This window comes from Stenella coeruleoalba (assembly GCF_951394435.1).
Source record: "Stenella coeruleoalba genome assembly, chromosome: 1".
NCBI lineage: Eukaryota > Metazoa > Chordata > Mammalia > Artiodactyla > Delphinidae > Stenella > Stenella coeruleoalba.
Window position 1 is genome coordinate 9,058,828 of NC_137169.1, and position 24,379 is coordinate 9,083,206.

At 49.8% G+C, this 24,379-nt stretch overlaps 1 protein-coding gene across 4 annotated transcripts in view; it reads left to right on the plus strand.

Moving 5' to 3' along the window:
• Positions 1–41: 41 nt before the first annotated feature.
• The window catches only part of CLCN6 (chloride voltage-gated channel 6), a 28,627-nt gene continuing 4,289 nt past the window's right edge, over positions 42–24,379 (plus strand). The window contains exons 1-24 of one of the 4 annotated variants that reach the window (XM_079924392.1): positions 281–330; positions 804–969; positions 1,121–1,180; positions 6,184–6,249; positions 6,606–6,671; positions 7,243–7,309; positions 9,097–9,203; positions 9,826–9,952; positions 10,604–10,671; positions 11,687–11,745; positions 12,611–12,743; positions 13,551–13,664; positions 13,938–14,104; positions 14,643–14,769; positions 15,377–15,427; positions 17,443–17,569; positions 17,831–17,984; positions 18,129–18,288; positions 18,379–18,485; positions 19,484–19,670; positions 20,468–20,625; positions 20,782–20,938; positions 22,546–22,653; positions 22,798–22,923. In XM_079924392.1, the coding sequence (XP_079780518.1) occupies positions 6,238–6,249; positions 6,606–6,671; positions 7,243–7,309; positions 9,097–9,203; positions 9,826–9,952; positions 10,604–10,671; positions 11,687–11,745; positions 12,611–12,743; positions 13,551–13,664; positions 13,938–14,104; positions 14,643–14,769; positions 15,377–15,427; positions 17,443–17,569; positions 17,831–17,984; positions 18,129–18,288; positions 18,379–18,485; positions 19,484–19,670; positions 20,468–20,625; positions 20,782–20,938; positions 22,546–22,653; positions 22,798–22,923 (2,382 nt within the window). In that variant the 5' untranslated portion in view covers positions 281–330; positions 804–969; positions 1,121–1,180; positions 6,184–6,237. Of the gene's footprint in view, positions 331–803; positions 970–1,120; positions 1,181–6,183; positions 6,250–6,605; positions 6,672–7,242; positions 7,310–9,096; positions 9,204–9,825; positions 9,953–10,603; positions 10,672–11,686; positions 11,746–12,610; positions 12,744–13,550; positions 13,665–13,937; positions 14,105–14,642; positions 14,770–15,376; positions 15,428–17,442; positions 17,570–17,830; positions 17,985–18,128; positions 18,289–18,378; positions 18,486–19,483; positions 19,671–20,467; positions 20,626–20,781; positions 20,939–22,545; positions 22,654–22,797; positions 22,924–24,379 lie in introns of those variants that run through there. The other 3 variants (XM_079924390.1, XR_013828710.1, XM_079924391.1) reach the window with 3 other exon arrangements.

A 24,379-nucleotide genomic window follows, 5' to 3' on the forward strand; every position in this document is an offset into this window, starting at 1 on the left:
AACCACCCTTGCGGGCGCCCGGAAACCCCGCCCCCAACATGGCGGCGCCCAGAAGTCTCGTTGGAAGCCGTCCCTCCACCGTCATGTGACGCGAGCCCTCGCCTCACCCGTCTACAGCCACTCCCAGTCTCCGTCCCAAGCTCGAGAGGGCCACGTGACACTCCCGAGGCCAGTCACGTGAGGCGCGGATCCTGGGTGGGAGGGGGTTGGCGGAGGGGTCCAGAGTGGCAGTAAAGGAGGAAGATGGCGGGGTGCAGGGGGTCCCTGTGCTGCTGCTGCAGGTGGTGCTGCTGCTGCGGTGAGCGTGAGACCCGCACCCCAGAGGAGCTGGTAAGAAGCGGGTGGAGCCGGGCTGGGGAGGGGGCGGTTGCTAAGGGACGGCGAGAGGCGTTGCCGGGGGTGGGGCCGGGCCGAGCTGGGCCCGCAGGTAGCAGCGGGTGGGGCCTGGGGACCGCAGCCTGGGCTCTCGAAGCATCTGCCCGGCTTCACGTGCCCAAGTCTTGGGTCATTTCTCAGAACCCCTCCCTGGAATCTGAGGGAGAACCCAGGCCAGCTTCAGTTAATCCCATCCTTATTATTTTTTTATTTCCATCTGAATGGAGTTTTGAATGAAACGAGCGTTTTCGGAGTGAGCCCCCTCGCTGGACTTTGTGCATATCATGCAGCTGGCTTAGTTTCTCCAGCCCTTTCTCACTCTATCCCTCACCCTTTCTGGGTCACTGATAATCCAGCGTCCCTCTGCAAAGCACCCTGGGAAAACTTGAGTTGTGTCCCCAGAGTTGACAAGTCCCTCCTGATTTCAGACTCGGCATGTTATCAGACGGAACCTGAACTCTTTCCCCCTTAAACTGGCAAGTGACATCTTTGAAGTGTCCTGACGATGAGAGGTTATTTGGAGAATGTATAAGTAGGAATGAAGCGGTCACCTGACGACTGTGGATCCCCACCACACTACCCCCATCCCAAAAGGTTTTTTTTTTTTTTTTAGGTCTTTTTCCCATTTGATGATAATGGCTCCAGATGATTTAGAAACTAGTAGCTGGTTTCAGTAAATACTTCTGCCTCTTTCCACTTTTAAAACCATTAAAAAGGTCTTCCTTCTCTGGATCTGTTTTTCTAGACCATCCTTGGAGAAACACAGGAGGAGGAGGATGAGATCCTTCCAAGGAAAGACTATGAGGTAAGTTTCTTAGATGCTGTCTTGGGTAACGTAAGTAGTGAGTGACCTCACTTCAGAGCGAAGCATTAGGATTCCAGCCAGAGATGCTCTTTGACCTTCTCTCCCGGGGAGTGAGTGGGTAAGATGTAACTTCTTTGTGGGAAGGGGCCTGTTTAAGAAGCGCTTTTCTCACCTCAGCCCCAAAGCAGGGTCTGGGTGTGTCTCCAGGCTCTCATAGATCTGTGGCACCTTAACCTGGATAGAGCATGTGTTTGCCATTAGACTGTTTGCTTTTTTACAACTTGTAGAGACCCAGAGTCAAAGCCACTGACAGTGTTTGCTAGTAACAGGTGTGGGCCAGTTCTCTTCTAAGAGAACTGGGTTTTCAGATGATTGTTTCCTGCCCAAACAGCTTCTCTCAGAATTGTCAGTGCTTGGTTATAGTTCCAGATTCTGAAAGTGTGTGTGTGTGTGTTAAGGCCAGTGCTGAGGGAGTGCCTTTATCATTTAATCAGTTTATGATGACATTTCTATGATTTTTGAAATGGCAAAAACAAGCCATGGTTGTGATAGAGGATTCGTAAATGATTTATAAAAAGAAGCTAGGGAAAAACCCATAACACTGCTCGTTAAAAGATGATTATTCACTTTACTAAACGTCCTTTTCCATGTTTTTTTCTTAAGTAACAAAGTGAGACTCTACTAAATACACTATTTTAACATGTTTTCCCCTCCCAGTTGATAAGAATTTTTGTAGCAATAGATACTTTTCTGTAATATCTTTCTAAATAGGGGAATAGCATTTCATTGTGCCACCGTTTCTTGAATCTGCCTTCTCTATATTATGAACTGCATCGTTGTGACCATCCTTTCTTGTTCATCCTTAATTGCTTTCTTAGGATCAATTCCAAGAAGTGGGCTTAGTCATGTCTATGTTTAATGCTTTAAAGAAAATGTCAGGTAGACTTAAAAAAATCAACATCCTAGAGCAATAACATACCCAGACTAATTTTCTTTCTAATATTTTATCTTACTCTGGCTGTAGAATTTAGTGTAACTATTATGATTTACAGCTTCGCATGGAATTTTTTTAAAAACTTTTATTATAAAGAATTTCAAACATAGACAAAAATAGGCAGAATAGTACATTGAAACCCCCTGTACTCATCACACAGCTTCAGCAGTCATTCAGCTCATGCCTAACCTTGTTTCATGTAGGCTCCCATCCACTTCCCCCTTCCCATATTGTTCTGAAAGAAATGCTATACATCACATCATTGCACCCGTAAGTAATTCAGTGCGTATCTCTAGTATATGAAGACTTTTTTTAGCATAACCCAATACCATCTTCATACCTAAGAAATTCACGATAATTCCTTGATATCAAATAACCAGTGTTCAGATTTTCCAGTTGTCTTATAAACGTCATATGTACTTTTTAATAGTTTGTTTGAATCAGGTTCCAGATGAAGTCCTCACATTGCATTTGTGTGATATGTCTTTTAAGTCAAGTAGGTTTAAGATGAAGTAGATTCCACCTTCATCTTTTTTTTTCCCCTTGCAGTTGACTTAAAATAACTTCAGGAGTCTAGAACTTGCCAACTGTACCACAGTGGTATAGTGTAATGTGCTGCTCTGAGTGCATTTAATCAATCAAAAAGCACTGTATCCACTGATGTATTGTCTCATATTTCTTAAATATTTGTTTGCTTGTACATAGTTGAGAGACTTGCAGGAATAAGTATAAGACAGTCCATATTGTGCTGTCATCTTGCATTCCCTCATTGAGCCTGAGCCTGGTGATATCATCCTGACTGTTGCTATGACTGGCACTGTCTCAGCTTTCATTCTACTCCTGGGAGCTCACTACGGCATCTGTGCTCCATTCACCTACTGTATCCCCGGCTCCTTCACTCCTTTCACTATATTGCACTCATATTTGTAATGCATTTACTTTCAGCTGATATGCATATTTATGAGAATTTTATGGGCTAATGTTCTTTTGTGTGAGTCATTAATATTTCTCAGTTAACCATCTCTGCATATGAGCTTCTTGAGAGCATTTGCTATGTGTAAGAGCAAACTTAGCTAGGCACGTGATCAGAAAAGCCTGCCCAGATTTTATTTATGAGGGATCAACTAGAAAACCCTTCTTTTGAAGCTCTTTCTAAAATGTGTTCTTTCTTGCCTTAGAAAGAGTTCATTGCACATACTTGACTCTTTGATAAGTTGGGGGTCTTACAAGATGTTAGTCCCTGTTGCTTTTTTTTTTTTAATTGAGGTTTGTAGTTTTTTTTTATTTTATAAATTTTTTTTTTTTTTTTTTTGCGGTACACGGGCCTCTCACTGTTGTGGCCTCTCCTGTTGCGGAGCACAGGCATGTGGGATCCTCCCAGACCGGGGCGCGAACCCGCGTCCCCTGCATCAGCAGGCGGACTCTCAACCATTGCGCCACCAGGGAAGCCCAGACAATATCAGATTTTAATAACAGATCATATAGTTCATTGGTACCCGTTTACCAAGTGTCAAACTTTCAGCTAATTTATTTAAAAAAAAGAAAAAAAGATTGGTGTTCTGGTGTTGCAGTTGTTTCTAAATGTCCCTTTTAACAGCTTTATTGAGCCATAATTCACATGCTATACAATTTACCCATTTAAAATGTACAGTGCAATGTTTTTTTAGTATATTCACAGAGTTGTGCAATCATCGAAGCAATTTCAGAACATTTTCATCACCCGGAAAGAAACCATGCACCTGTTAGCAGTCACTGCCCATTCTTCTTGCCCCTGACCGTAGGCAACCACTAATCTACTTCCTATCTTTATACCTTTGCCTATTCTGGACATCTGCAAGCGTTTTCAATGTTTATGGAGTCACAGTGTTATTAGAACCATCAAGCAAATAGTTAATTGCCAGTGATTTTTATACATATTTGGTATGAAGGATAGTCATATTTTCAACATGTCAGTTTTTTTCTGTTGGTTCCTAGAATGTGATGTCACTTAATTGATTAAAAAATATATACGTGTGTGTATATATGCACAAACGTATGTGTGTGTATACAGACAGCTGACCCTGAACAACACAGGTTTAAACTGCTCAGGTCCACTTATATGCAGGTTTTTTCCAATAAATACAGTGCCTGTATTTTCATTTTACAGATATTTAAATTAACTAAGTGTGGGGAAAACTTTGTGTTCCATTAGAGATCACAATATGTGGAATCGAAAGAGCTAGTATCCAAACTGTTTCAGCTTCTTGCCCTTGGGTGAGTCATTTATCAGTTTCTTCATTTTTGAGGCAGAAATAGCAAAATTCGGATTTTCGACTGTGTGGGAAGTCGCTTCCCCTAACCCCTACGTTGTTCAAGTGTCTACTATATGTACGTATATGTGTAGGATCTGTATGTGTATATATGTATAATCATTAAATACATATATATATTTAGTCATTCACGGATGGGTCTAGTTTCCCAGCAGAAGTATAGTTTACAGATCGAGTTTTTGTTGTTTTGTAATCAGGAAAACAATTTTGTTTCTAATATAAAAAGCACACCATGTTTGCTGGGAGAATTTTAAATCATATCCAGATGTGAATGCCTCCTAAAACACCAGAGATAACCACTGTTAACAGTTTTCCCAAATGTTTTGCATTGTATGCTGACATACAAATCTTAATTTTATTTAATCAAAATAGGATTATATTATACATTTTATTCTGCATCTGCCTTTATTTATTTTGCATCTTGCCTTTTTCACTTAATTTTTGCACATTTTCCCCATCTGTCTTTGTAGACCTGTCAGAATTATTTTATAGCTATATAGTCTTCTGTATCTGGGTGGATGATAACTGATTTAATCAGTCGGCTCTTGTTACTCCAGGACCCTTTAACAAAAGGAATTTGGACTTTGGGTAGTCATATAAATGGAAAAAACTGTCACGTGTCACACCTGTGTTTGTTTGGCTGACTCAACTCCTGTCTGGGAGTGTGGCCGCCGGGCCAGTGTCCAGTTTGTTCACTAGCTGACATGTAGGTAGCAACAGGTTATGGGGAGAGAGCACACAGAAGACTGTTTTCCTTTGGTGCCAAACTGCTGCTTCTCATGCAAGATGTAGAAATAAAATTATTTACTTTGAATTGTTTCTTGAAATGACTCTGGCTCACCTGCAAAGCGTTTGCAGAACAGCTGTGTTCTGCGAAGTTTAAGGAAAACAGTCTCCACGTTTGTCTCGTGACTAACCTCTTTTTCACAGACACAAACTGCAGAAGGTACTTAAAATTAGACTTTCTAAATTAATTTGGTTTTGGTTAATTGAAGGATTTGTTCATCTAATAGAGTAAGTTGGGTAACACTAGTGACAGCTGAAGGTCTTTTAATGTTTGGCAGAAACAGGACACTTAAAAATATGTAGTTTAAAACTTCTTGGGACTTCCTGGTGGCTCAGTGGTTAAGAATCTGCCTGCCAATGCAGGAGACACGGGTTTGAGCCCTGGTCCGGGAAGATCCCACATGCCACGGAGCAGCTAAGCCCGTGTGCCACGACTACTGAGCCTGAGCTCTAGAGCCCGTGAGCCACAACTACTGACGCCCATGCGCCTAGAGCCCGTGCTCCGCAACAAGGGAAGCCACCGCAATGAGAAGCCTGCGCATCGCAAGGAAGAGTAGCCCCGACTCGACGTAACTAAAGAAAGCCTGTGCGCAGCAACAAAGACTCAACACAGCCAAAAATTAATTAATTGATTAATTTAATTTAATTAAAAATTAAGCAAAAAACTTCCTAAAGCGTGAAGTATACACCTAAAGCAGTGCTGTTGAAATGCCCGTATAAAGCACAGATTGCGATACTGCAGGTCTGAAGGGGCTGAGGGTGTGTGTTTCTAACAAGCTCCTCCTGGGTGCTGCTGTGCCCACCTGTGCTTTGAGTGGCAGGAACTGGGAGTTTTATCCCTTTCCAGGTTTTGGTAATTCTTCCTATTGGCTTGGGACTTTTTTTTTTTTTTAACTCACACGTCCCTCTTTCAGAGTTTGGATTATGATCGCTGTATCAATGACCCTTACCTGGAGGTTTTGGAGACCATGGATAATAAGGTGAGTCCTTTATTGATCTCTTGGGACCAAGTAGGTCTTAGGACAGCTTCTTTTTCTGTTCTAAATAGTCAAGTAAATTTCTTTACCCCTTGGCCTCTTAACCCTTTTCATGAGATATCTGCATTTATTACTTAGTCGTTCAACCTGCCAACCAGAGTGCCCGCTGTCAGTGCTCCTGGCCCGGCCCTTAGCGTTCTTCAGTCTTGCATTGTAAAGCACCTGCCACCCCAGACATCATCACCGTGCTTGCTGTCCATATGGAATTTAGTCTAAAACTGGTTGGCTGAGATGTATTCCCTCCCTGCTGTCATCATAAGCCTGCAATAAACGGAATCATTTCTTTCCTTTGTGAACAGAAAGGTCGCAGGTATGAGGCGGTGAAGTGGATGATGGTGTTTGCCATTGGAGTCTGCACAGGGCTGGTGAGCAGGCGGGGCGTGGGGAGACTATGGGCCAAGGGGCGGAGGGGGTCAGAGGGCAAGCTCCAGCCGGCGAATAAGTTCGTTTTTATAACAGAGACTGCCTTACCCCCCCCCCAACTCCTTTTTTTAAAATCATAATCCTGACACTTTTTCATACTTCTCTTGCCACGCAACTCTGATGCCCTTTAAAGCACGCAAAGGCTTTTTGAAACTGCGTTTGGAAAGAGCGGAGCAGGCCCTCACACACGTCTGTACTGTTCCTCTCCAAGCACCAGTGGTCTTCCTTGGTCTCCGATCTTTTTTACCATCCTTTTCCCTCTGTGCTTTAACCCTCCTTCTGACAACTTAGCTGCACCCCTTTCTTTTGTGCTTGGAGGGGCCGTGGCGCCAGGCTCAGGTGGCACCCTCCTGTAGCCACAGTGACTAAGGAAAGCCTGTTCACGCGTGGCCTGTTGGTAACATTGGTGCAGGTGACCAGCGAGAACAGGCAGTGGGGGGAAGGGGCGGTGCCTCAAGGGGAGTGCCTGTGACAGCGGGGAGACCTGGGTGACCGCCCACGTGCTCTTCACAGGTGGGTCTCTTTGTGGACTTCTTTGTACGGCTCTTCACCCAGCTCAAGTTCGGAGTGGTGCAGGCGTGTATCCTTTTCACGGGTCTTGGTGTTTCCGGACGTCAGCAGTTGCTGACTCTGCTTTCCTGTCTAGAAGTGAGTTTAACAGCAGACGTGATCTTTGAAGAGCTCCGTATTAGCCACTTGGGTTTGAGGTTTTTCATTATCATCGAAGGACATGAGAGGAAGACTTTAATAGAAAGGTGCTCATGTTCATGGTTAGTAAGACCTGAAGCACAGATGCCTATTTTCCCTGATCGATCTATGAATTCGTTGTAGTTCCAATGGAAATTCCAGTAGATTGTTGCTGGAACTCGAAAAGTCTCTTCCTAAATTTGTGTGGAATAGTAAAGAGCCCAAAGTAGCTGAGACAGTTTTGAACAACAGACAGGGGAATAGCCATGCTAAATGTCAAGACATATAATTTAAGATACAGTCATTGAAACAGTATCATATTGGTGCGGGAATACCCAATTAGGGAAATAATAGAGAAGCAGAAACTGGCCCACACGCATATAGAGATGTGGTGACTGACAGAGTTAGTGTTATAAATTAGGAAGGATGGATTAGTTAATAAAAGATGCTGGGACATCAGTTATCCACCTGGAAAAATACAAAATTAGATTCTTTGTACTATAAATTAATTCCAGATGGACTGAAGATGTCAATAGGCGAAACAAAACTTGAAGAGACGATGTAATGTTGAGAGTACAGAATAATTTCTAAGGACTCCAGGAGGCACAGAGTGAAGGGGAAAAGATCAATAAACTTGACCACATCAAAGTAAATATTCTATTTATACACACACAAAAAAACCCCAAACAACAATAAAACACCATAACTAAAAAACAAGTTTACAGCCTAGGAGAGGTTGTTCCCGTGCATTTAAGAGACAAATAATTAGTATCCAGAATAGAGGGAGAACTGCAGCTCAGTAAGAAAAAAAGTCCAAACAGCCCAATAGAAAAGCAAGCAAAGGATGTGAACAGGCAATTCTCAGAAGAGGAAAATTAGCCGATAAATAAACCTGTGGAAAAGTGCTCACCTCACCACCAGCAGGGAAATGAAAATCAAATACATAGGAAGGTGCACCTTCCTAACTCCTGAGTTTCTGTTCTAAATGTGGCCCTCAGACATGCACAGAGATGTTCATTGCAGCTCTGTGCTGGCAAAGGATTGAAATCCCACCAAATGGGAGAGTGGGAAAATTGATGTTCACATGATATAGTTTTATGTAGAAGTCAAAGTAAATGAACCAGAGCTTTTCCATCAACATGACTAATTCTCAGAAAGCGTTGAGGGAGAGGAAAAAGGCAGCTGTAGAATGTGCATCAAGTGCAATGCCATTGTTTTAATTTTAGAAGCACCTAGAACAATGTGGACGCACATGGAAACTTGCAGGGGAGGATGCGCAAGAGTTTCAGCTTAGTGGTTTCTTCCAGGAGAGAGGGAGGGAAACAGAAAGGGTTTTGTTGTTGTCGTCGTTGTTTTTAATGGTATCTGATGTTTTCATTTAAAAAAAATACCTGGAGCAAATGTGGCGTAACACTGAGATTTGTCAAGGCGTGGGCTGTGGGAGTACAGGTGCCTGTACCTTACCTCTCATAATGTTTGAAGTATTTCATAGTTTAAAAATGGTTCCTAACGTAGGAGACATCTCAGGCAGTTGTGTTTTTTTTAAGTTTATATACGGAGAACAGGAGGGTGTGCAGTAAGCAACCACCGTGCTTCAGAAGAGGAGAAGCTGCCTCACTTCAAGTGACGGTAGGACCGCCCCAGCTAGCGGGCACGGTTTCCTTAACCCCATGTCTGTAGCGGTGGAGGAGTGCAGCCAGAAAGGCTGCCTCGCCCTGTCCCTCCTTGAACTCTTGGGTTTCAACTTGACTTTCGTCTTCTTCGCGAGCCTTCTTGTCCTAATTGAGGTGAGGCGGTGGGGTGTCGCCTTTTTGCTCATGAGGTTTTGCTCTCATTTTCTCCATCTCCATTTTCGAAATGTCAAGAAACTGATTTAGACTTCGAATATAGATTCCCGTAGAAAAAGTGGTCTCTCGTTCACTTAGAGATGTTTTCTGAAAGTGGTTTCAGCCTCTGGTGAGATTAAAGAGGAACAATCTAGACGAGAAGGTTGGTTTTCGACCTTGGTAGCACGTTAGAAATAACCTGGGGAACGGTAAAAATGACTTTAAATAACTTTAAAATACTTCAAACTTAAATGCTTTAAACTTCAAAAGACTTTAAAAGTGACTGATACCCAGCTTAGACGAATGAGGTAAGACTCTCCGGTAGTGAAGGAGGGCATCGATCGTTGAAAGGCCCCCCAGGTGATGCTGAATCACCAGGAACTTGCTAGAAATGCATCAGACCTACTGAGTCAGAAGCCCGGGGGGCAGGGGCAGCCTCTGGTTTCACAGGCCCATGGGGGGCAGGGGGGTGGGTGCTGCTCTGGTGAAGAGGGTCAGTTCGCCCTCTTTGGTGAGGCTGTCCAGGGTGAACCGTAGACCCAGTGGAGTCTGAGTTTCTGGGTGTACCTGCTCTCCCCATCAGCCAGTGGCAGCGGGTTCTGGGATACCCGAGATCAAATGCTATCTGAATGGTGTGAAGGTGCCCGGAATCGTGCGTCTCCGGACCCTGCTCTGCAAAGTCTTTGGAGTGCTGTTCAGTGTGGCTGGAGGTAAGGAGGGTCTTTTCTGACCTTTATCCTTGAAGCGTTCAGGGGACGAAGATGACAAGAAGCATCATGTGTGTACACTGAGTAGGTTCGGATTTGAAGGCCCCGGCCTCAAACAGGTTTCTGCACTGTTTGTTGATGGGTTATTTTTTAAATACAGATGCTCTGAATTAGTTACCATTCAGAGATATCTGACCAGCACACCACTGAGTCTTGAAGTAGAATGAATGTCTAATTGGTTTGTGGAGTTGGCTTTTAGCAAAGTCAGCAAGTTTTTGTGCCAGATAATAAATATTTTATACTTCGTGGGCCAAGAGGCAAGAAAAGAAGCTGTTAGGTAGGTGCTTAAACTTACATGACCGCTTAAAATGTTTCCATGTGAGAATGTAAAGACCATTCTGAGCTCTCTCAGGCTGTATAAAAACAGGCAGCAAGGCCGTCTTGGCCCACAGGCTATGGTTTGCTGACCCCCGATGTAGAATTTCAAGATTATTTTCTCCTGTTTGATGGGAATTTGACTCACCCTTTCTCTTACAAAGTCATAGGATCATCTTTGTTTTATAGTTGTCAAGAGAAAGGTCTATGTAACAAAGGTCTCCTGACCCAGACCGTTCTGTGCTCACTGATGGCCTCCCCCTTTTCCACCTGTTCCAGGGCTCTTCGTGGGGAAGGAAGGCCCCATGATCCACAGTGGAGCAGTGGTAGGGGCTGGCCTCCCGCAGGTAAGGGTTGATGGTCTGCGGGGGCGGGTTACCCCTGCGAGTGGGCCTCCTGCACAGGGGCGTGTCTGTGGTTGAATTTGGAAAAAATCCATCGGGAGCATCCCAACACGGCTTTGGAATCTGCTGTCACTTTGGGTTGACGAGAAAACGATATGGTCTGACTCCCAGGAGAGCAGGTAGCTGGTACCTCGAGGCTTTGACGAGGCCCTGCTGAGTCCTAGGAGCAGGAATGGGACAGAGAGAAAGTCTGTTCAAATGAAAGTCACCCTGTGCTCCCACAGCCTTTGCCAAGCACATCCACGCAGGGTGGCTTTGTGGAGCGTCTCGGGAGAGGCTGGAAGCCTTGGCTGAGATGGTCTCAGGCGCAGGTCTATGCTGATTCCTTTGGAAGCAATGCGGGAGTAGCAGCTGCTGTTCATTAGTGTTAGGTGCTGTCCGGGCCAGACTCTCATATACTGGCTCCTTTAAAGCCACCTCAAGGGTGGAGTTGCCCTTATCATCTTCTTTCTGAGATGAGGAGCTGAGGTTTAGGGAGGCCAAGGAGCTCGCTCAGGACCCCAGGCTCCCGTGCTCACGGGCTGGTCCATGTGGAGAAGTCTCAGTTCCCTATGAACTGTCGCTTACGGACGTTTACATCTCATGTTCTAAGGGGAGGGAGTTGCTGTGCGGCGGCCTGAGATTTTGTCGAGCAGGTTACGAGTTGGCCCCCTTGGCCCTTCCTCGGTGACTCTGCCCCATGACGTCTGCAGCAGCTTTCAGTTCCGCCTAACCCTTCGCTCAGCAATTTCCCCTTTTCCTATTGGACTCGCTATGGACAAAATGCAGTTTCTGAGGGGCCTAGAAATTGGGGGGCAGGAAAAGCAGTTCCTCCCCAAAGCCGCCTCTCTTCCCATCTGCTGCCCCGGACTCCTTCTCGCAGTCCCTGCCCAGGCACGCTCAGGCTACAGGGACTCCCCGGCGCTGTGGATGCCTGCAGCTTCGGGCCCCTCTCTGACTTTGTTTTCTCTTGTTCTAGTTTCAGAGCCTCTCTTTACGGAAGATCCAGTTTAACTTCCCCTATTTTCGAAGTGACAGGTATGGAAAGGTTGGAAATTGGGGTGTTTTTTGGAAAAAACGAGCCGTTCATTTACTGCCACTGAGACCCTACACTTGCTCTAGTCCGGCTCACACTCTCCCCTGCTGGGCGGGCTGCGTGCAGAACCCGACCATCCAGAAGGAGGTGGGCTTTGAATTATTCTTCTGAAGGTTAGGAGCACAAGGGCCAAGCAGGCATCATGGCTTCCATTTTGTCGTAACGTAGGGCCTCTAGAAGCATCTCAGACAACGAAGAATGTGGTCCAAGATCGAACATACGACCAGGGAAGTCCACAGGCATATTATCAAGGATGGAGTTTATTTGCTTGGTCAGCCACGTCTCGGGTTTGGAAGGCTGCTTCTGGGCACTCTTCAGCCCGTGGGATTTGCGTGTGTTACTGACCTGCACACCTGGCAAGGCCCTTGCAGTCAGGGGCCCAGGGGCCGGGTTGCGGTCCGCCTTCTCGCCTCGGCGTTCCTGCCGGTCACTGTCACCTGCCCCTCTGCTCACAGCCACACTTGTACGTTTTCTCTGGTGCTGAGCTTTCTGGAAGGAAGGTCTGATGAGCCAGTGGCTCAGCGGTGCCACCAGAACCCTCCAGCCTGCCTCCTGAGAATCCATGTTGCGAGTCAACGGACGTCAGGGAGTCCCCCCACCTGGCGGAGCTCCTCTGGGGAGAGCGTTTGGCTCATAGGTGAACTGCTTTGGCTGCCGAGTTGCCTCCCCAGAGACCTGCCCTTCATGAGCCCTGACTGTTCGTGGGTCTCGAGATGTTAAAATGTCAGTGCATAAGGAAGTGAAAACTTGCCTTTCGCAGCCTGAGGGCTGTTTCTCAGATAAACCGTCTCTCTTTTCTGTCCTCAGAGACAAGCGGGATTTCGTATCAGCAGGGGCGGCCGCTGGAGTCGCTGCAGCTTTCGGGGCCCCCATTGGGGGTACCTTGTTCAGTCTGGAGGAGGGCTCATCCTTCTGGAACCAAGGGCTCACGTGGAAAGTGGTGAGGAAGACCTTCCCCTGAGCTTAACCACACCCCCCAGATTTAAACTGGACACCTCTTACCCGTTACATTTACCAGTAGTTTTTTTTTTTCCTCTTTTACTGTTTACCAGAGTCATACTTTAAATACAGTTACAAATGTCTGGAGCAGAAAAGGTATACCATGCAAACACTAACCAAAATAAGGCTGGTGTAGTAGTTTCTTAACGTTAAAGGAGACTTTGAGACAAGGGGAATTACCAAAGTGAATGAGGGACGTTTCACGGTGATAAAAGGCTCGATTTAATCGATAGTTTTAGTTAACCTGTGCTTCTGATGAGACCAAGAGAGTTGACGTTACTGGAAACTCCTTTGCTCTAGACACCCATAACCTCCAAACTGTGGACTTTTCTGTACTTCCCATATTAGCACCCTTCCCATCCTTAGTCAAGCTGCTGCTCTTCTCTCCTGACGAACCATCCGACCCGATAGGTGAGACCGGCTGTGGTCCTGATGTGAACCCCCGTCTCCTGCCTCAGGGGAGCACGTTCTTCCTCTGGTGTTTACTGTTCCTTTTTTGGCACAGGGTCTGGTGCATAGTAGGCTGTAAATGAATAGTCCTTCACAAAAGGCTGAATGAAAACTCCTAATAGCCTGATTTCCAACTTCTCACACTTGTGATGTATCTACTGCCGTGGTCACCAGGGCCCTGTGTCCAGACCTGGAGTTGGCCGGTCTCTGTGCGGAGCAGGAGGTTGGTGGGGACACGTCTGGGAGGAGGCAGGACCTGTCGCTATCGAGTGTTCTTGTTTTTTCACCTATCCCCTAGCTCTTTTGCTCCATGTCTGCCACCTTCACCCTCAACTTCTTCCGTTCTGGGATTCAGTTTGGAAGTTGGGGTTCCTTCCAGCTCCCTGGATTGCTGAACTTTGGCGAGTTTAAGGTACGTTTTGTCCTTGCCCCCCAAATTTCTTTTTTGACCCGTGAAAATTGCTCTTAAGTGCCAGAGAGAAGCTGTCAGAAGGGTAGGTGCGTCCCTGCCCCTGTCGTCTCCCGCATGCCCTGTGCTCAGTATGGGCGGGATTCCAGCACTGCTTCGGCTCTCGTAGGGAGAAGGCAGGATCGCTTCTCGTCTCTGTCTTTTTCTGCTCCTGTCCCTTCCTGTTCTCATGGGCACTCCGGTTTTTCTCTCTCCCTCCCTTGCCCCTTCTCTCAGTGCTCTGACTCTGATAAAAAATGTCATCTCTGGACAGCTATGGACTTGGGTTTCTTCGTCGTGATGGGGGTCGTTGGGGGCCTCCTGGGAGCCACATTCAACTGTCTGAACAAGAGGCTTGCGAAGTACCGTATGCGAAACGTGCACCCGAAACCTAAGCTCGTCAGGTACCCACGCAGTCACCTCCCCTCCTGCCGTGGCCCCCAGGCCCTGTGTAGACCAGGCCATCTCTCCCGGGGAATGGACCCCACTTCCCACACCAGCTTTCATGTCATGTCTAAGACTGAAAATGGAAACCTGTTTGTCAGATGGGCCAAAAGACTGAGGCTGAGCTTAATTTATATCAGAGCCACTGGCTCACTCCCAGCCTCTCTGGACTTGGCCGCCAGGACGCATGGCAAAGTCAGTATTGGCCCTGCGAGGGGTGCACTCTCACTAGACTCTCGCCCCAGGACTTAAAACGGAAGGCCGTTCATTCCTCGGAGAGAGATGATGTGGCCGCAGCAGCCCACGTTACTGGCTGCCCACTTTTTACGTGGAAATTGCTGGAATGCAGCGAGTCACTGATAAATTCTGCTCACGTGCTAACAGCAGGGGCTGCTGTGCGTGCTCTTGGGGGAAAGGAGGGCTGGAGGTAGGCAGTTTTTGAGGTCCCAGGACCAGGTGACTTTTTATCCACAGTAACGGCTGCGCTTTGCCTCCTAGAGTCTTGGAGAGCCTCTTGGTGTCTCTGGTGACCACCGTGGTGGTGTTTGTGGCCTCCATGGTGTTAGGAGAATGCCGACAGATGTCTTCCGCAAGTCAAGTTGGTAATGACTCCTTCGCACTCCAGGTAACCCTGGTGCACCTGCTACCTTTGTCCTACACACGCGAAACAGAAGAATCCGGAAATGTATGGCTTGCCTCAGTTTAGAGCTAATAGACATGTTGGGTTCATTGTTCCACACCTGATTCAGATTGCCCGGGGTGGGGCGGGCGTTGTAGTAGTCTTGTTACCTAAGAGAGGATGTGCACCAAACTTTCTCTTTCTCACTTTTGTGAACAGTCCTGGCTCTCATAGAGGGAACTCCTCTCCCTCTCTCTCCCCACCCGTCCCCCTCCCTCCTTCCTTTCCTCCCTCTCCCCCCCCGCCCCGCCCCCGTCCTTCCTTCCCTCCCTCTCTCTCTTTGTTGAACAAAACTAATTGGAAACAGACGTTCAGGATGCTGACTGTCTGCTTCTCCTCCGAGCCTCAGTTTACTCTTTGACCCCCTCCCACCCCTGAAAGGTGCACGCCAGCCTCACCCTCGGGATGTAAGAGGCACCCCTCAGACGGGAGAAAGGAGTGCCTGCCTCAGGGCACACGGTGGTCCTGGCTCGTCCTGCGTCTTCCAGTTGTTCTGGCTTTGGGCCATTTACTGGCATGCCTCCTCTTTGCATTTCTCCTTTTCCTTTCCTAGGAGTATGTGATGTTTTCTAGCACCTTTCCCCGAAAGAGCCGGTTGAGTGAGGTAGGCATTGGAGCTTACTGTACCCTGTGTTTTTCAGTCCAGTCCGGTGGGTCTGAGAGCCGGTCTCTAGGGTGGAGGCTGGAGGTTCTCTAAGTACATGTCTTGTTGCCCCCGGGGAGCCACTCGAGTCCCTCTGAGCCCCTTTGGGCTTTTGTCTTGAGTGGCTGCCTCTTCCTTGTCCCCAGGAACAGTCAGTGAACGGCTAGAATGTACTAGGTCAGAGGTCAGAGGTCAGCAAACTGCGGTCCATGGTTTTTACATTTTTAAAGCGTTGGGGGAAAAAAAAAAAAGAAGGACGTGTGACAGAGACTGTATGTGACCTGCACAGCCTAAAATATTAACTGTCTGGCTCTTCACAGGAAATGTTTGTTGATCCCTGTTACTGGCTATTCCCCAAGGCCACCTCTCACCAGACCAATATTTTCCAAAGTGTGTTCTAAGGAACATTGATACACGTGATTCAAGAGCAAACAAATGGAAAAGGATTCTGTGGTCAGATGGGTTAACCAGAGCTGAGTAGGTTTCTTTAATACAGGATTTCTCAGGGCCTTTAAAGTTCCAGTAAGTGTTAGGAATGTTTGGAATGTTCGTAGTGTGCCAGGTGTTCTACTAAGCACTGACATACATGACCTCATTTAGTCCTTACCATTGCCACGTTGGCTAGTATTGTCCCCATTTTACAGATGAAAAAACTGAGGCAAACTGAGGCCTCGCCCGAGATCACCCAGCTAGTCATATATAGCATGAGGTGGGTATTATTCCCATTTCATAGATGAGGAAACGGAAGCTTCACAAAATTAAAGACCTTTCCCAAGGTCACTAGAGGGTGGCAGTGTGAGAGTCAAATCCACCTGATCATGGAGCCTGTTCTCTGCTTTTCACAGATCCACCGATTTCCAGCAAGTGCTGTGATCCTTCTGTATGCGTTTGACCACAGGACTCTTTCCAGAGCACCTTCAGGACTAGGTTCCTCCAGGCATAGTTTGGGAAACACTGCATGTGCTGGTGACTAAGCTGTCGCCTCAGCTTGTCCCCCCTTCACTGTTCCGCACACGCGTCTCCTTTGCCAGCTCCTCCCTGCCAGGTTCTGCCGATAGGGGGCGCTCTCCTGTCTCCTACAGCAGCCTTCATCCGGCCGTGTTGCCCAGCCAGGTCCACCTGGTAGGGTTATACAAACCCATCACCTGGTATTGTTACAGGGTCCACATAAGGGCATCTTTACCGTGTCATTAATATCGATAGAATGGAATCCAGGAAAAGTCTGCTTAGTTAACTTTGCCGGAAGCACTCTCTAATTGTTTGCCCAGTGAGAGGTGTGAGGTCTGCCCCCTGTGCTCCTTGTACATCGCCAACCAGAAAACAGATACCCTCGCCCTATAACGAGTCCAGCAGTGCCCGGAGCTCATCTGCTCACACAAAACGGTGAAGAGAATGAGAGGGCTGGGATGTGGAGAAGTAACCTCTCCTCCCAGCTTGGGCTTTGTGCAGCCAGGAGCGCGGTGTCTGCATCGGGCCTCATGTACATGGGTTTTCTTCTGCAGCAAACTCGGGTGGAGGCTTTTTCCATTTGGGACAAAGTTGGGGCGTTAGGTCAGGCCGTGCCCTGGACTCTCCTCCGCAGACGCCTGTCCACTCCCGGCCACTTGTCGGTCCCCTGCCTCGTCCTCCACCACCCATGGTGCTCTGGGGCCAGGCTTCCCGCAGTACCACTGACAAAATTAGCCCTGGGAGAGGAGGCAGAGCCAGACCATGGTGAACCCTAAGTGTAGTTACGTTTTTATTGTGAATGTGCATGAACAGGGCCCTCCTCCTGATTCTTTCTTTCTCAAAACGCAAGGAATATACCGTATCACGGTTGGCTGCTCTTGGGGATCGGTCTTTTTTCTGCTGCCTGTTTAATTTACGGGTAAAGCTTGCAAACCAGACTCTTTCGACCTCGCTGGAGACATCCCACTTGAAGTCTCAGATGCCCTCCTCAGGGGCCCTTATTTGACTTTCTGATTCCTTTTTCTTAGGTCACATCAGATGAAGTGAATTCCAGCATCAAGACCTTTTTTTGTCCCAATGAGACCTACAATGACATGGCCACACTGTTTTTCAACTCCCAGGAGTCTGGCATCCTTCAGCTTTTCCACCAGGATAGTGAGTATCCGGGAGGGCGGGGTTTGGGGCAGGAAACAAATGGTTACTCCTCTGTGAGACAGAGCCAGGCTTGCCCTTCATTCTAAGCGAGAACAGGGCTTTTCGTTGGTAATGCCAACCCAGACAAGATTGGGGTGTCTGCCTCCGGTGCTGGAGGTGAACCGGTCAGCGCGCAGAAGGACCTGGTGGGAGCCAACGCAGTCTGGTGGGCCTTGGCAGGCATCTTAGCGGGACTCAGGTCGGTCTGTTCTGGCTTTGCAGGTACTTTTAGCCCCATCACTTTGGCGTTGTTCTTCGTCCTCTATTTCGTGCTTGCATGTTGGACTTACGGCATTTCTGTTCCAAGCGGCCTTTTTGTGCCTTCCCTGCTATGTGGAGCTGCTTTTGGACGTTTAGTTGCCAACGTTCTCAAAAGGTACCGCGTGTGTGTGTGTGTGTGTGTGTGTGTGTATGCGCCTGAGCGTGCACTTGAGTACGTATGCACAAGTGTGCAAATCATAACTCCCTCCCGCACCCCAGTGTGATTCTAAGGCGTGTTCTTGGTTTCTTTCTTCCCCAGCTACATTGGATTGGGCCATATCTATTCGGGAACCTTTGCCCTGATCGGTGCTGCGGCTTTCTTGGGCGGGGTCGTCCGTATGAGCATCAGTCTCACGGTCATCCTGATCGAGTCCACCAGCGAGATCACGTACGGCCTCCCCATCATGGTCACCCTGATGGTGAGCACGCCCCCCGTCCAGGCCTCCTTCAGGTTCGGGGCCACGTTCCCCCACAGCGGCCTCTTTTCAAGTCTTTGCTTTGTGTTTCAGGTGGCCAAATGGACAGGGGACTTTTTCAATAAGGGCATTTATGACATCCACGTGGGCCTGCGAGGCGTGCCGCTTCTAGAATGGGAGACGGAGGTGGAAATGGACAAGTAAGGCCAGGATTTCTCTTCATGTCCTAGTTCCAGAATTTACAGACTTTAGGGCCCAGGAATGTTTGTATTAGGTAGGAAACGGTAATTCAGATTCTTGGGTTGGAAGAAGGTAAGTAACAACAGCAAGGTCCTTCCAACAGCAAGCACGTCTGTACCCAAGTGTGTTCGGGATGGTGGAGCGGCCCCGTGCAGCTGGGCACTGGGGCGGGCAGGGCCGCTTTGTGGATGGTTCGGCCGCTGTGGCATTCTGGTTAAATAGGAAGTGTTATGATTGAGTGTTTAAATTTAGGCTCCAAGCCCTGTGAGTGAGAACTAGCTGCCTCGTGTGTGCCCAGCGAGGTGTCGTCCTATCAGCAGTGATTCCTCTGGGCATAATCACCAGCTTATCCATCAGCCGACAGATAGTTCAGGCCTCCGTGTCTGGGATCGTGCAAGGTGCTTAAAGTCTAACGTAGGGGTCAGCCAACTTCTGGAAAGGGCCAGATGGTAAATATTTGCAGGCCACGTGCTCTCTGTCCTGCCGCTTTAGTGTAGAAGCAGCCAGACAACATGTAAACGAGCGAGCGTGACCAGATTGGACCTGTGGGTGACAGTTGCCATCCCTGGTCTAAAGGGACGCCCAAACATTGTAATTCCAGTATAATTAGCAGTTCAGTGGTGATACTGGCATGTGCCATGGGGTGCTGAGGAGCGATGGCCAAACCCCTGAGCAACTGGATGAGGTTTGTGGAGGGGGGACATTCATATTGAGCTGAGGGTCTTGGCCCACACGTCTGACAGAGCAAGGAAGGGCATTCCAGGCACAGGGAACAGCATGTGCGAAGGGGACGGAACACACCAAGGAACGGGTGTGTTCCAGGAACTGCTAGAGATGGTTCAGAAAAGGGGCCCAGGTGGTCCAGGCAGTGCAGGAGAGGCAGCGCAGCTCCGTCATGGCTTGCTCCCGGTGCCGTGGACTCTGTCACGAGTGCGGACCGCTTCCCTCCTTCCCCCAGACTGCGAGCCAGCGACATCATGGAGCCCAACCTGACCTACGTCTACCCGCACACCCGCATCCAGTCTCTGGTCAGCATCCTGCGCACCACTGTCCACCACGCCTTCCCAGTGGTCACGGAGAACCGGGGCAATGAGAAGGAGTTCATGAAGGGCAACCAGCTCATCAGTAACAACATCAAATACAAGGTAAAGGAAACGGCCCCGGAGGGGAGGTGGGCGATGGACAAGTGGTTCCCTGCTGCCCACAGTGATGCCGTGCTTGTCACACCCGTAGATGGGGTGGCCCTGGTTGGCTCTTGTGAAAGTCAGCACTCTTTTCATTGCACGCGACAGTGAGTGTGGACTGGACAGTTAGTATAGTATAGACTACGCGGTGAGTAAGGACTGTGTTAGGCCGTCAGGACGTGTGTTCATTCCCACTGCAGCAAGCACGTGGATAGATTGTTGTTTTAAACATCAGTCTTGAGTATTCGGTGCAGGTTGTATCGGGGAGGGTTCTGAGTTGCCAACAATGGACTCTGACCTACTTATGAAAGAAAAAAGTCCATTGGGAACTGCAGGATGGACAGGAAAGCTGAAGCACCAGGAGCAGTGCACTCTGGGCGAGCAGGTGGCTGGTGGCCCCTCTGCAGGTACCAGGAGGCACCTGTGCTGAGGGAGAGTCCCACTGCCTCACTTGGGTCACGTGCCCACCCTTGGCTTCGGAGGCTGGGGGGCACGTCAGTTGATAGGACCGCCAAGACGTGACGTAGGAGCATTGAGATGCTGTCCCCAGATCAAAGGAGTAGGGGTGTTGGGCTGGCAAAAACCTTGGGCTCCAACAGGCTCCTTTGAATCACAAGCCCCTGAGCCGCTGTGAAGGTTTCTTGCAGTTCCGGCATAGGCCTGTGCTTTTGACCCGCATTGTCACCCACATCCTCACCTGAGTGGGTGCTGGCGCGCCCGCGCTAGCTGGCCGTCGTCGCCGCCCCTCCCACCCACAGAAGTGCAGCATCCTCACCCGCGCCGGTGAGCAGCGCAGACGGAGCCAGTCCATGAAGTCCTACCCATCCAGCGAGCTGCGGAACGTGTGCGACGAGCACGTGACCTCCGAGGACCCGGGCGAGAAGGAGGACCTCCTGCAGCAGATGCTCGAGCGGAGGTGAGGGAGTGTGGCCGCCTGCGGGGCCGTCAGCCCCTCGCCCACCCGCCGGGGCTGTCCGGTGGGGGGGGGGGTTTGGGGGAGGGGGTCGGGGACGTGGACGGGAAGTGATCCTGCTGAGGGTGTCCTAGGCAGCGTCTGGTTTCTGTATAACAGATACACTCCCTACCCCAACCTATACCCTGACCAGTCCCCAAGCGAAGACTGGACCATGGAGGAGCGCTTCCGCCCACTGACCTTCCACGGCCTGATCCTGCGCTCGCAGCTCGTCACCCTGCTCGTCCGAGGAGTTTGTTACTCTGAAAGCCAGTCGGTGAGTCTCCTTTCCTGTCCCCACCAGGATTCTGGAAGGCACGAGGGTGGCAGGAGCACAGTCCGTGCACCTGCCGTCCAGCGGTGTGTGTGGCCGCGTGGCCCCCGCTGCAGGCAGGGTCCCTGCGCTGAGCCCGAGCAGAGCTGTGAGTTGCCCTCCGGCGCCTCTTCCCGTAGTCTCCTCACCCGGGGCTGAGTGTCCTTCTGGCCGGTGGGCTCTTAATATAGTTTCTGCCTTTAATGTCTGCCGTGAATGAACTTTGTTACGTGTGTCATCCAGAGACATACCCTTCTTCTCATCGATTCCCCTGTAGTTTTCTTTTTTCTCTTTGGTTTTTGTCGAGATAGCAGGCGTGGGTGGGCTGTGTTCAAAGTGGTCCCTATAGCGACCTGGGACACACTTGACCCCTTCAGATGGAGCCTGAAAAAGTCACCCAGAGGACTAGTTTCCAAACTGACTCTCCTGCTTTGGGTCTTGCCTGTGGGCAGCCAGCTGAGGTCACTCGTGGTCTCACTGGCCTGCAGAAGAGAAGCTCGCATGGGCAGAACAGAAAAGGCCATGGGTGGAGAGGCTCAGGCTTGGGGGTGTGGCCTGTGGGGAGGCCCAGCCCTGCTGGAATGGGGGAAAGGTCACGTGCGGAGCACAGGGGACGGGGAATTTGGAGGCATTAAGTGAGCCAGACTACACAGGGCCTGCACACAGGAGCCGCCAGAGCTGGCCCGAGTCAGCGGTGGACGGGGAGGGCTGTGTGCAGAGGGGAGTTAGGGGAGGAGAGCGGGGCAGGGCATTGACTAGCACCCGTGCTTCCTGTGCCCCGCTCGAGAGCTGGTAGTGGCGGCCCAGCTGCCCGCTGACGGTCAGCAGCAGTGAGAGCTGAGGGAAAGTCCAGAAGACTCAATGCAGGAGGAGTCGCGAAGCTCCCGTGTGAGTCTCTTGTGGCTGCCATTTCCAGTCGCCGCAAACTGGGTGACTGCAAACAACAGCAGGGTATCCTTTCAGAGTTCTCAGGCCACAGGACAAGACGCAGGTGTCGGCAGGGCCGTGCTTCCTCCGGAGGCGCCTTCCTCGTTTGTGGTGGGCGCCAGCGGTCCTCGGCCTGCCTCGACTGGAGGCTCCCCACTCACGTCTGCCTCCTCGTCACCCACTCTCTCCCCGTGTGTCCTCTCCTCTCTCATAAGGACAGCAGCCATTGGGTTTAGAGCCCACCCTACTCCAATATGACCTCATCTTAACTTGATTCCATCCACAAAGGCCTTGTTTCCAATGAGGCCACATTCACAGGTACCAGGCGTTAGGACTCGGACGTATCTTTTGGGGTGACACAAGTCACCCCACACAGCTACTATTAGTTAGCACTTTCCTCGTTGAAACTCTGGAATAGCTCAGGTCTGCTTTACAGATGAAAGGGAAGTTCAGAGAGATTAGGGGACTGGCCCGGGAGACACAGCTGGGACTTGGCGGGGAGCTGGCTGTGCAGCACCTGTTCTGGCCCCGCCCCTGCCCCGCCCCACCCCGCCCCGCTCTCAGACGCAGAGGGAGGGGGTCTCTAAAGGTGACCCTGCCAGTTGCCGCGTTCGGTGCGAGGACTGTCTCTGTTGGGGTTGCAGAGCGCCAGCCAGCCGCGCCTCTCCTACGCTGAGATGGCCGAGGATTACCCGCGGTACCCTGACATCCACGACCTGGACCTGACCCTGCTGAACCCGCGCATGATCGTGGTGAGACGGGCTTCCCTTGGGGACGGGGCCAGGCACGGAGGCCGAGGGCCTGTCTTGCGTGGACCGCTGCTCGTCTGCACGGTTGGCATCTGATCCTGGCCGGGCAGGACAGGCTACAGGTCCCCTGTGTTGTCTCCTCTGCAGGACGTCACCCCGTACATGAACCCCGCGCCCTTCACTGTTTCCCCCAACACCCACGTCTCCCAAGTTTTCAACCTGTTCAGAACGATGGGCCTGCGGCACTTGCCCGTGGTGAATGCGGTGGGAGAGGTGAGCGTAAGGGCACGTAAGTGCGCGTGTGCCTGTGGCCGCATCTTCTGGAAGGGACCCTCTAAGGGCAGTGCTGCCGGGGAGGCGGGGCCTCTCACCCAGGAAGGAGCAGCAGAATCCCGCAGGGAGGCTTCTCAGACCCAACCTGCTCTGTGGCTCCCCACCGGGGGTGAGGGGCCCAGGGGTGGAGGGGGAGACTGCGGTAGCTTCGGGAACCTTCCCCTTTGCCTCCGGGGTGTTTCTTCTACGCCGTCTCCTGTGTGGCCGGCAGATGTCGCCAGCGTCTCACTGGTCTTCCCTCTGAGGCCCAGAAGCGCTTAGGGCCTTGTCTGTCCTGAAACCTTCCTCTTCACCCTTGACCTGATGGCGCCTCCTTGAGGAGGGGGTCAGTTCCCCCCCTGTTATGGGAATTTGTAGCAGTAAATGAGGGAGTTTCAGACAAAATACTTGGAGAGTTTTGAAAAGTAAAACACCTAGTAATTATTGCTACAGATTTTCCCATTGTTTTCTCTTTCTTAGAACTCCATTGTTTTTCTTATTCCACAAACATTGGTGTTTGTAGGAAAATATGAAAATATAGGTAGGCAGGAAAAAGAAATGCCAAACCCTGATCTCTGTAGAGGCGGCCATGTTAACTTTTCAAAGTATATCTTGTTTTTTTCCTCTGTGTCTAGACATAGAGGTTTTATATGTCAAGGTTTAGTGAAGATGTTAACACTATTTATCCTGTTTAATACCTTAATTTTTCAGTTAATCTATAGGAAATGACTTTCCACAGCAGAAAGTGTTCACTTGGGATACTTTGACAGCTCGGGAGCATTCCGTCGCATGGCAGTCCGGTCTCTCATTCAGTTGTCCTCTGTTGTGCAATATCTAGTTAAATTTCACCATTAACGGTCACCTGTTTGAGGCTTTCGGTGGGTGTCGCCTCGTTGCCCTCCAGGAAGTGACGGCTCTCCAAAGTGAGGGTCACAGCAGGCCCTCCGACGGCACGGCGTGTCCTTACACGGATTTAGTGGCAGGGAGTCAAATCGTGTTCCTTGAAACACAGCCGCGCTGACAGTTCTAACGCAGTTTATGGTGTGGGACACCCACCTCAGTGACAGCTGTGAGTCACTGCGATGGCTGCGGAAAATACCCGTTTAGGGAAGACTCTGGTTCTCTGGACTCTCATGCTCTGCTGTGCGTCTGTCACTGGCTTGGCGGAGGAGGCCGGGTGTTCCCCACACAAAGCAGTTCTCTGGTTCTCTGGGTACAAGCTGGGCATCCTAAACTCACCTCGGCCCTGGCGCTGTCTGCTGGGGGCGGCGTCGGGTCCCTCAGATTGAGGGCTCAGCCCCACAAGACTGTTCATCACATCCGCCTTCCCCCCACTTCAGTTATCAACGGAAAGTCCAGGTTGTCACCTGTGCTCCTGACTGACTGGCTGTAAATAGGAGGTTCCCATGACCCCCTG